Source organism: Hypomesus transpacificus, chromosome 24, assembly GCF_021917145.1.
Source record: "Hypomesus transpacificus isolate Combined female chromosome 24, fHypTra1, whole genome shotgun sequence".
Lineage (NCBI taxonomy): Eukaryota > Metazoa > Chordata > Actinopteri > Osmeriformes > Osmeridae > Hypomesus > Hypomesus transpacificus.
Genome location: NC_061083.1, coordinates 4,453,389 through 4,464,209, shown reverse-complemented (window position 1 = coordinate 4,464,209; position 10,821 = coordinate 4,453,389). Strand labels below are relative to the sequence as shown.

Here is a 10,821-nt window from a genome sequence, read left to right as displayed (position 1 = left end):
CATGCAGGGCAGATGGTTCCTGAGGACAGGTTTGGGAACCACTGTTATAGCCTAATCATTTACCATAGGGAGTACTGTACCCCCATACTTTGGGTTTTGATTCGCCTCCAGGAGGCCACCCAGAAACTTCCTTCTGCCACCCCATTGCCACCCCGAATGAACATCTCTAGATCCGCCCCTGGCACTTGGGTCTCCTTCCGGCAACCCCACTTTTTAAAGGGCACTTTATTTTTAAAGAGTAACTAGACACCACAATGTCAGCCATAGCACTCCTCTATATAACCATGCCATGCGTGAGTATTAAACCTAGCTCAAACAATAGGTTTCGGTGTTTAGTTACTCTTTGAGACCAGGAGATTGACTCCTGACTACATGTGCTGCCATATCTTTTTATATTATGTTATTATATATCTATGTTTTACTTCCATGTGAGCAGATGGGTGTGTGAAAAAGTTTCTTAAAAAATGATACTACTGTAAATTTGTGTACCTTGAAAATGTATATCTATCTTGTTTTAAACTTTTAAGATATTATCTAATAAGTGAAATATCGTCTGCGAAATGAATAAATGTAAATGTAATGTAAATAAATCAGTCCCTTGTTACTATGGAAACCCTGTTGATTCTTCCACGTCGCTATTTGTTCTGTTTAAGATGTGAATTCCAAGTGCAGGTTCTCTGAGTGCACAAACCTGAATTAATTTTCTTGAGTCAAACGACTGTTACGTTTGATAAGAAGAGCTGAATTTTTACAAAATTAGTTTATTTGCAGTAATAAGCTTCTATCAGCTAATCAAATTAAATCAAAATGTATTTGTATAGCCCTTTTTACACGCAAGCATGTCACAAAGGGCTTCACAAACACAGATAGAACTGCCCCTCAACCAACCTTAACCCTCAGGGAAGACAAGGAAAAACTCACAGAAAAACTCACTACAGGAGAAAAAAAGGACGAAACCTTGGGAAGAGCAATTCAGTGAGGGATCCCCTCCTCCAGAGACGGTTGGTGAAAAATAAGCTAATAATCTCTTATATCACTTGATGAGGGCCCCTGTTCTTGACAAGTGACAGCAAGATCGGCGGCACCCTAATTAACACGGGGCCCTGGGGCGGCTTCACCCACCACTACTGGAATGCAGCCAGGTATTCCCATAAATCGCACAGCCTGGATCATCTGTTTTAGAAGCTGTCTACACTCGGGCAATGACACTTGAAGTTCTATTGTGGATCTTTACCCTGACTGCCTCGCTGAGTCCCTCAGGTAAGACACAGGATACACCCACCTACACTCAACAACCATACCTTATTAATGAGTAAACCTGGTGAAGCCGTGTTCCCATGGTGCTTCACAGAAGCGTGGTTTGCTCATAGAGAGTATGTGGAGATGTGATTCTTATACATGCTGTATGTCCTGGTGTTTTTCCAAGAGAGGACCCTCAGTCAGGTCTTAATGATGTGAATGTGAAATGTGTGCAGAAGACTGCCAGCCATTAGTTCCAAACAGACAAACCGCTTTAAATATATATGTAAAATAAAAGAACACAGACCTTGGAGAGAAGGACTGGTCTGTGCCACCAAATACTGACACAATATTTGCCACCAAATACTGATAACATATCTGCCATTACCAAGTCAACACATTGGAAGCAGTGGTGAGCATATCAGACTTATCACAAACTCTACGATGCCTGCACACCCATAACTGTCCGAGTCTTCGAACCTGTGCGGTTGAAAATGGCAATGGACTCTGGACCACAAACCAGTTATTTTCCTCTCAGATTCCTCTCTGTACCTGGCAGAGGAGGAAACAGATGGAAGCAGGAGGTTTTAATGTGGTTTTGATTTCACAACAACCGATGGGACACCTTAACACAATCATGGTGAGAACGACACTGTGTATTTGGTGATACTGTCCCAGGACATGACACAATGTACTGAACGGTTGCAGGGTGAAAACGATTACAAACACAGATCTTACCAATTCTTCCCTAGGTTTATGACATTCTGAGAATTTTATTTTTTACACAATACACTAGTAAAGGGTACAACCTAAGACTACGCTGAGCGCTACTGAAATAAATGTGACACAAAGCCTTCTGTTCCAGGAGTTATAAAGTCAGTAGAGCCTTTTTCATCAAAAACAGGTTCTCATAGTTATGCCAAAGGTTACGGTTCAGAACACTGTCTGGATTCACCTGGATTGGTTTGGTAGACACGTGAAAGAAAAGTCTCCGTAATTACAGCGTATGGTTGGGTGCACTCTGGTCTCAGTCACAATGAATCCACATCGGACAGAAACCAACCAGGAAGGTCAATTTTTATATCTTGCACAGGTCCAACCTGTTCTCAACTCCAATTATTTATAAAATCAGAGTAGGTTAATCATTACGCTTTTATTTGTAGATTTGATCTTCAATGTTGGATAATTGAATGGAAGGACAAAGGTGTCCATACAGTTGTAAGTTTATTTACAACCCCCCCTCCTTTCCACATCTCTCCTTAGTGAGTCGAGGTCCTGATCTTGACGGGGTGACAGACTATGAGGTGGTGCGACCCATTAAACTCCACGCTCTTTATAGGAGACACGCAGAGGTGAGATGCTCTCTTCCCTGTTATCCCCCCACACATGAATACACTTGATTTTTTTGTTGTCAAGTTTCACACTGCAAATGCATACTAGACATCCTTGTTTTCTCTCTTTCAGTCATCAAGGCCAGAAACGTTAAAGTATGGCATGCGGGTGGGAGGCAAAGATATCGAGATGCACCTGGAGAAAAATAGGTACACTAACTTCTAAATTCAATTTGTAATGTGTCCAAACCGATGTAAAAAAACAACTGATGTGGCGACTCTTAACTAGAGCTTAAACTTCCTCTACCTGTTGACAGATCAAATCAACATATATTTGTATAGCCCTGTTTACACGCAAGCATGTCACAGAAGGCTTCACATACGCCCATAGAACTGCCTCTCAACCAACCTAAACCCTCAAGGAAGACAAAGAAAACTCACAGCAGGAAAAGAAATGGAAGAAACCTTGGGAGGAGCAATTCAGTGAGGGTTCCCCTCCTCCAGAGACAGTTGGTGAAAGAGAGGAGCCGAACACAGACTAATCATACAGCAGGGAAGTGCCAATGGGTTTTGAAACACCAAAATCCATTGTTCAACTTGGTAGATGTAGGAAGTGACCGGGAAACTCGCTGTTGCCCGTCATGGAGACTGGTTTCTGATTGGCGACCAGATCCAGCGTTGGCAAACCGACAACTGCAAGTGTTGCTTCTAAATATGGAGCAACACTTGAGAATTAGATGGGTGGATTTACAATGAAGCCGTCTGCTTGCATGATCCTATGTTTGGCTTCTCACACACTCAGAGACCTGCTCACCAGTGACTACAGTGAGACTCGTTACCTTGAGGACGGCTCTCAAGTTACATCCACTCCAAAGGACCTGGTTAGTTACTACAAAGCATGTTGGGTTAAGACTCCCACATCATGTCCAAACTACAACCACTACTTCCTTCACTCACTCATCCATCCACTCATCCACTCATCCATCCACTCATCCATTCATCCATCAATCCATCTGTGTGTCCACTCAATGTCTTCCTTCTCCTCAGGATAACTGTTACTACCATGGCAGGATTGTCAACGATAGTGAGTCCCTGGTCAGCATGAGCACATGCGATGGACTCAGGTAGGCCTCAGAAATAGTTCTGCACCAAAACGATCCTACTAAATAATCAGTTCACACAGACGTCACCTGGGATTTTGGTTTAGGGGCTACTTCAAGACGTCGGCCCAGAGGTATTTGATAGAGCCCCTGTCTGGTGACGACGCTGGGGACCACGCCGTGCTCAACTACGAGGACGAGGACCAGAGCTCCACGCCGATGATGTGTGGCGTCACCAACACGACCTGGGACAGCAATGATGTCCCCATGACCAGCAAAAGCCGCTCCCATGCCACAGTGAGTCAGCCTTTACACTTCCTGTTTACGTTGACCGATATCAGGTAGATATGCCACACAGACTTTCATTGTTAGACTGAGTGATAGGCTGAAGGACAGAAGGCATGACTGAACTGAACTCCTTTGATCGTTAGGGAGCGTCACTGTTCCAGCAGCAGAAGTATGTGGAGCTGTACCTCGCGTTGGATAACCGTGTGGTAAGATTGAAGTCTCACCTGAGAAAGTGCCTCAGACACATGATCTCAGTCACAGTAAATGTATTAATGTACTACATGGCGTGTACTTGACCTCACAATAGACACAGTGGTCAGTGGCTGAGAGACAGGATGTCAGATATCAATGACATCAGAGTAACCTCACCAGAACATGCAACTGTCAGATGGCTTGTCAGATGGTCAAGCGGTTAGGGAATCGGGCTAACAATCAGAAGGTTGCCGGATCGATATCCGGGTGTGCCAATTGACGCTGTGTCCTTGGGCAAGGCACTTCACCCTACTTGTCTCGGGGGGAATGTCCCTGTACTTACTGTAAGTCGCTCTGTGCAAGAGCGTCTGCTAAATGACTAAATGTAACTGTGCCCACGTTTTCAGTACGAAAGCATGAACAGAAGTCTCTCAGACATACGGCAGAGGATGTATGAAATCGTTAATATGGTCAACGCGGTAAGTCTCTGGCACTGCCTGCATTACGAAATCCCAGTCATTTCTCAGCCTCACATAGGACAACAGATCACTTTATGCTGTACACAAGATATGACAATGCAAAAACTGTGAACCCAATCTCCCCCCTTAGCCCCCATGTTGTATAGAATGTGTCTCAAAGGTCTCTCCTCCTGCAGGTGTACAAGCCTCTGAACACCTTTGTCGCCCTTACCGGGATGGAGGTGTGGTCTAACGGGGATCAGATTTTGATCACCGCTCCCCCGCGCCCCACCCTGGACGCCTTCACCAAGTGGAGGAACGAAGACCTGGTTGCCAGGAAGAAACACGACAACGCCTATCTCATCAGGTAGGACCCGTGCCCACCTCTGACTGACGTGGTTTCTGACCAATAGCCAGGCTTCTTTTTTTTTGTCATCGTCGCTTTGCATGACGGATATGCTGCGTTGTCTTTGTCGTACAGTGGTATTGAATTTAAAGGAGTACTTGGCCTGGCCTTCATTGGGACGGTCTGCGCCCCTAACTCAACGGGGTTGGTGAAGGTATGGTACACTTACAGAACAAGTACATAGCTTGAGATTTCAAGGTAAAACATTAGGTTGTGACATTACTGCTTGCTTGAGTAATCTATTGGTAAACAATGTCATTGTGTGTGGTGACTCATGACTGGCAGGTGGCTTAAAAGCTAGAAACTGTGTTCAGTTGTGAAAGTGACGCAATGTGACCTTGACTATGGCTAAATATGTTGCTTCAGAGAATTTAACCACGAGAAATTAGGAAGTTCTCTTTTCAGACACAGATATAATCTGTGACTGTCTCGTCAACAAAAAGCTCAAATAAACAGTTTCAATGGCATCAAAGGTTTTATCATAATGGTCTTGGGACCAATAAAAACGAATATTCAAGTATCAATGAGTTGAGATTAATGTGCTTTAGAAAGATCCATGACAATTTCAACCACAAATTGGAGTTAACTGTACTGACCACCCTTCAGGACCACCGCCGCAAGCCTATTGCAATGGCAAACATCTTGGCCCACGAGATGGGCCACAACCTGGGGATAAACCACGACCTCCGTGGCTGTACCTGCACTGGAAAAACCTGTGTAATGTCTGGAGCACACAGGTACACAGGCTGTTGCTGTTCTCCGTGAAGCGTACTGTAAAACAGATGCTACCGTGGTTCTAGAGACGTTGTGGGGTCGAAAACAGTGTCAATATACACAGAAGTACACATTATATACACATGTACATGTGTGTATGTGTGTGTGTTCAATGAACATGACCTTGAAGGTAATGCAAGGCTTTCCTCTCAGCCCTTACATACAGCAATCGTTCAGCGACTGTAGCAGAGGGCACTTTGAAAAATTTCTGAATACTAGGAACTCCGACTGCTTGCTGGACAAGCCCAGGTTTGAGGCCCTGGTCACTCCCCCGGTGTGCGGGAACGGCTTCCTGGAGAACGATGAGCAGTGTGACTGTGGCTCCCTGGAGGTAAACTAACAACATCACTTCCAAGTCTTACACAGATATCTTTGTTCACAGGAATCTTTGTTTTGAATCTTCACAACCCAGAGCAAAATCTGGAGTAATCTCTGGAGAAGGGTATTTGCAATGTTAGAATTTTTGGTTCAAGTCAGATGACGAATGAAGAAATGGAAACATGGAAGGTGGAAGTTTCTTAACTTCTGTGTGCATGAAGAAACAAAACAAAACATGTTCTTAGGCTGTCTGTCAGTAAAACTGAATAGTTGAGATTCCAAAGAAAGCTTTATCTTGTGCCATCTTGTCTACTTTCTTTTGCCCTGGGCAACTAAATCCAACAGAATGTGTAAGACAAGTACAAATCTAATCTCATGCTTCTCTTACTGGCAGCTTGTATTCATAAAAATAGTTGTCATGGATGTAATGAACTATACTGTGTTAAGATTAGTTACATTCACTCATCTCAATACATTCCTATTCATAAAGTTAGCAACATGATTTTGATGGACTCTAGAATACTTGTTTGTTATTGACATGCCTATTTTGTGAGCAGGCATGTCTGATTATAGTGATTGTTGTTATTCAAGAGAAGGCCCTCACATTCCAGTTAGAGTAAGAGTCAGATTACTGAATCTGTCCAAACCTGTTGGTGAGGTTAACTGGCATTTTCCTTTGTTTTCTATAAACTAGTCTTCTCCTGCTTGTCTGGCTACAACACACTCTGGAAAAACATATTTTCTAGTTTTCAAGTCTTCTTTAATCTTTTAAATACCTGTTATGATGGTTTGGTTGGCAGAAGGAGGGCACACAGATCACTGATTAACATGACTGCATTTTCCATCACAGAAGTGACCAGTTCCCATCATTGTCCTAGATTAACGCATGTTTTGGTCGTTCCTCCAGGAGTGCACCAACCCGTGCTGCAACGCCACCACCTGTACCCTCACCCAGGGCTCCCAGTGTGCAGCGGGAGAGTGCTGTGAGAGCTGTAAGGTGAGAGCCCAGTTCATTGCAGCCATGCCTGAGCCCTCTGCTCTTCTCCAACCATCAGGAGGACAGTTCATCCATGTCTGAACACTCAGCACTGTGGCCTTGAGGCTATCACACTGCCCCCTGGTGGACATGGGAAGCTCAAAACTCTACTTGCCAAGTGACTCGTTCCAAACAAAAAACGTTTATGTAATTTTGTACTTTTATCCCCAAACAAAACAAACCTGCATGATAGTTTTTGATTCAAAATGTAGCATATGCGTGTTTTTCCACCGAGAAGCTGATGATGGTACGTGAACCTGTCCACAGATCCTCCCCCCATCCAGGGTGTGTCGTCGGAAGCAGGACGACTGTGACCTGGCGGAGCACTGCAGCGGGACGTCCCAGGACTGCCCCGAGGATGTCTTCTCCGTCAACGGCGTCCCCTGTGAGGGAGACAGTGGCTACTGCTTAGACGGACAGTGTCCACGGAAGGAGGCCCAGTGTCAAGATGTACGGACCATGTGAGTGAGCGAAGCTTCTTCCTGATCTTGACTAGTTAGTGGAGGGGGACTGAAGCAGGTTTCTGTAGCAAGCATCCCCCAGGTTCGAATGGGTTTCAGTCAAGACTTACCCAATAAACTTTAACTTCATGTATTTGAACACAAAGGCTTGCAGGCAGCTGCACTCTCAAGGTTTACATTTTCACAACTGTAAAGAATGAGTGGTTTAAGTCAGATTTTATTATCATGAACTAATAACAGGGGTTGTACCCCCTTCTTCATAAGCTTATCTTGCAACCTGTGACCTTTCCTGACCTTTTCTGAGTACATCAGTATCTCTGACCAAGGCTCCCTCCTGAAATATGGTTTGGTCTCCTTTTTTTGTTCTGTTTTTCCTAGTAGCCCACAAGGCCAGCGTGCGTAGGTGGACATTTCTCCATCTTCTCTAACTAAACTCTGACTGGGCCTGTTGTCTCTGCTCTACTGCACACACCTGGGTGATGAACAGACATGTGCACCCATTTCATGGGCCATTCCCCCTTAGTTGTTGAACTATTACAATAAATCTGATCATCCTTACGAGGAAGTGTTGCCATCATGATCACATGACCAGGAAATGTTCCTAAAAGTCATAGCCAAAGATACGCGGTTAAAAAGATAATTGACTTCCATGATTCCCATATGAGATAAACACCCACCTCGTCCTACCCTGACATCTCACCTGTTTCTCTTCAGTGGCCAAGGTGGCTCGCCAGTACTGCTACGACCAGAACATCCAGGGTCTGTTCCATGCTTTCTGTAAACGACCCAGCCCTGACACGTTTATCGCTTGCCAGCGACAGTGAGTCTTTGCTACCCCTCTGCCACCCCTCCACCATCTGGAGCTCTCTGCTCATCCACTCAGGACTGACGGATGAAATCTGGTTTTTCACCTGTAGAGACGTCATGTGTGGGAAACTGTTCTGCGCCAACGGAAACGATGACCCTAACTACGGCGGCATGGTGAAGTTCTCTGGTTGCTGGGCAACGTTCTACAGAAACCATAACAACGACCGTGGCCAGGTAGATACAGGGAGCAAGTGCGGTGATGGAAAGGAAAATTGACTACTGTATTGTTACCCAATGAGATTTTAAAGGAGAAGTTGGGCCATGTGTGTCTAGATAATAAAGAAAACTGAGAACTGAGCAGCAAATCTGATATGGTTTGCTTGTGTCTTCACACCATCTCTCTGTCTGTCCTCTTTTGTCAAGGTGTGCAACCAGAACGAGTGTGTGGATCTCCACACAGCTTACAGAAACGCTAACTGTTCAGCACGCTGCCAAGGCCGTGGAGTGAGTACAGCAGCCTGCCGTCTTCACAAACACCAAGACAGCTGCCACGTGTAGCCCGTGGGAACTTGATATAGCGGTTCCCTTTAGCTAACTGCAGTAACACCCCAAAAAGGTTCCTTTGAGCCCCTCTGAGTATCTTTCTGTGACATTACTGTGTGTCTCCCAGGTGTGTAACCACAAGAATGAGTGCCAGTGTGAGCCTGGCTGGGTTCCTCCTAACTGTGACCAGAAGGATGAAGGAAACTTCAACACCCTGTCCAGTGGTATGACTTGGCCCTACGAGAAGTCCATATGCTCTTGATCTGGACACTCAACAGCAGTCTGTACAGCATCCAGCCCCAAATAGATGCTTTGTGTAATCATCAGTCATGTCTTCTTCTCTGCCCTGTTCTTGTAGAGGCCATAACTGCTATAGCAGTGACCATCTCCCTGCTGGTCCTGGCCCTTGTGATCGTGGGCGCCATCCTCCTTTGGAAGAAACGACAGAGTCCTGGTCTACCCAGGTCAGGGATCGCTCTACGGCAGGGGCGTGTCTAGAACATTTTGAACAGGGTGGCCAGGCTGGGGCACAGCCCGGGGCTTGGTTTTTTCTATCTAACCTTTTTGTTGTAGGTAATGAAACACTGCATGTTACATCTCAATAAACCAAGCATTTTCAATTAACACTTTTCTCCTGTGTATAGTTGTTAGTAAATGGTCACATCCTTAATCTAAATTGAGCATCCCAATCTCATATAACTAGACTAATTTCTAGAATGTTGAAAATTATAAATAAATACGTCAGAATAAATCATAATTTGCAATAGGGAAATCCCATATGCGATCGAATCCCAATCGCATATGGGATTATGTTTTATTGTAATGTATTTATTTATAATTTTCAACATTCTAGAAATGTATCTAGTTTCTTTGATGGATTCCTTAAGTTCTAGCAGTCATACACGTCTGAAACTAACTTCACCTCGGTCATTTTATGACTTACGTAAACCAGGATCATGATTTCCACTAAATATAGGAAGTCTGACAGAATAACAATACAATGCATTGCGTTACTTATGACTCTACAAACTCTACATCATTGTGACAATGATGCTTGAAGCCCAAGGACTAGAAGTACTGTTCCTGATCTACCATCCTACACCCACACACACACACACACACACACACACACACACACACACACACACACACACACACACACACACACACACACACACACACACACACACACAAACACAGTCAGTATCATGTCCATTACCAGGTCAGCATAGTCACACTGCTACTCTATCATCGTGTGTGTGTGTGTGTTTCAAACAACTCACCAGTGATGCTGCGGCTGTCCTTAAACTCAGCTGTCTTCAACCCTGGGTCCTCAGGGCCCACTGTCCTGCATGTTTCAGATGTTTCCCTGCTCCAACACACCTGATACTAATGAATAGGTTGTCATCAGGCTTTTGCAGGGCTTGACAACTACCCGTTCATTTGAATCAGGTGTGCTGGAGCAGGGAAAAATCTCAAACATGCAGGACATCGCGACCTAAGGACCAGGGTTGAAGACCGCTGCTTTAACTGATATCAGACAGAGATATTGCACAATGTTTATATAGCTAGACTGAAGGATATGACTGAACAAAACTCTCTTGATTGTTAAGAGCTGTCAGAAAGTATCGGGCTGTACCTCATCATAGATAACCGCATGGTATAAATTGAGTTTCACCTGAGATAATGCCTCTGACACATGATATCAATCAATGTACAACCATTTACTGAGTGTGCTAGATTGCGTAACATATGTGGTGAGTGAGGCTCTAACAAATCAGACTTTTGAAGAAAAAATAAATGACTTATTGTTTCCATGTTCAGTGGCTGAGTGACACAATGTCTGATGTCCATGACATCATAGTGAA

At 44.5% G+C, this 10,821-nt stretch overlaps 1 protein-coding gene across 1 annotated transcript; it reads left to right on the top strand.

Annotated features, from left to right (window-relative positions):
- Positions 1-1,152: 1,152 nt before the first annotated feature.
- On the top strand, positions 1,153-9,558 carry LOC124486643 (zinc metalloproteinase-disintegrin-like lachestatin-2). Its single transcript, XM_047048382.1, is given in 20 exon segments — positions 1,153-1,260; positions 2,503-2,591; positions 2,704-2,780; positions 3,373-3,451; positions 3,618-3,694; positions 3,778-3,967; positions 4,102-4,164; positions 4,558-4,629; positions 4,806-4,975; positions 5,090-5,168; positions 5,621-5,751; positions 5,942-6,119; positions 7,014-7,103; positions 7,410-7,585; positions 7,587-7,603; positions 8,318-8,423; positions 8,521-8,677; positions 8,834-8,914; positions 9,081-9,177; positions 9,312-9,558. Coding segments are annotated over 20 exon segments (2,127 nt in total). The 5' UTR covers positions 1,153-1,202; the 3' UTR covers positions 9,452-9,558.
- The last annotated feature ends 1,263 nt before the right edge of the window (positions 9,559-10,821 follow it).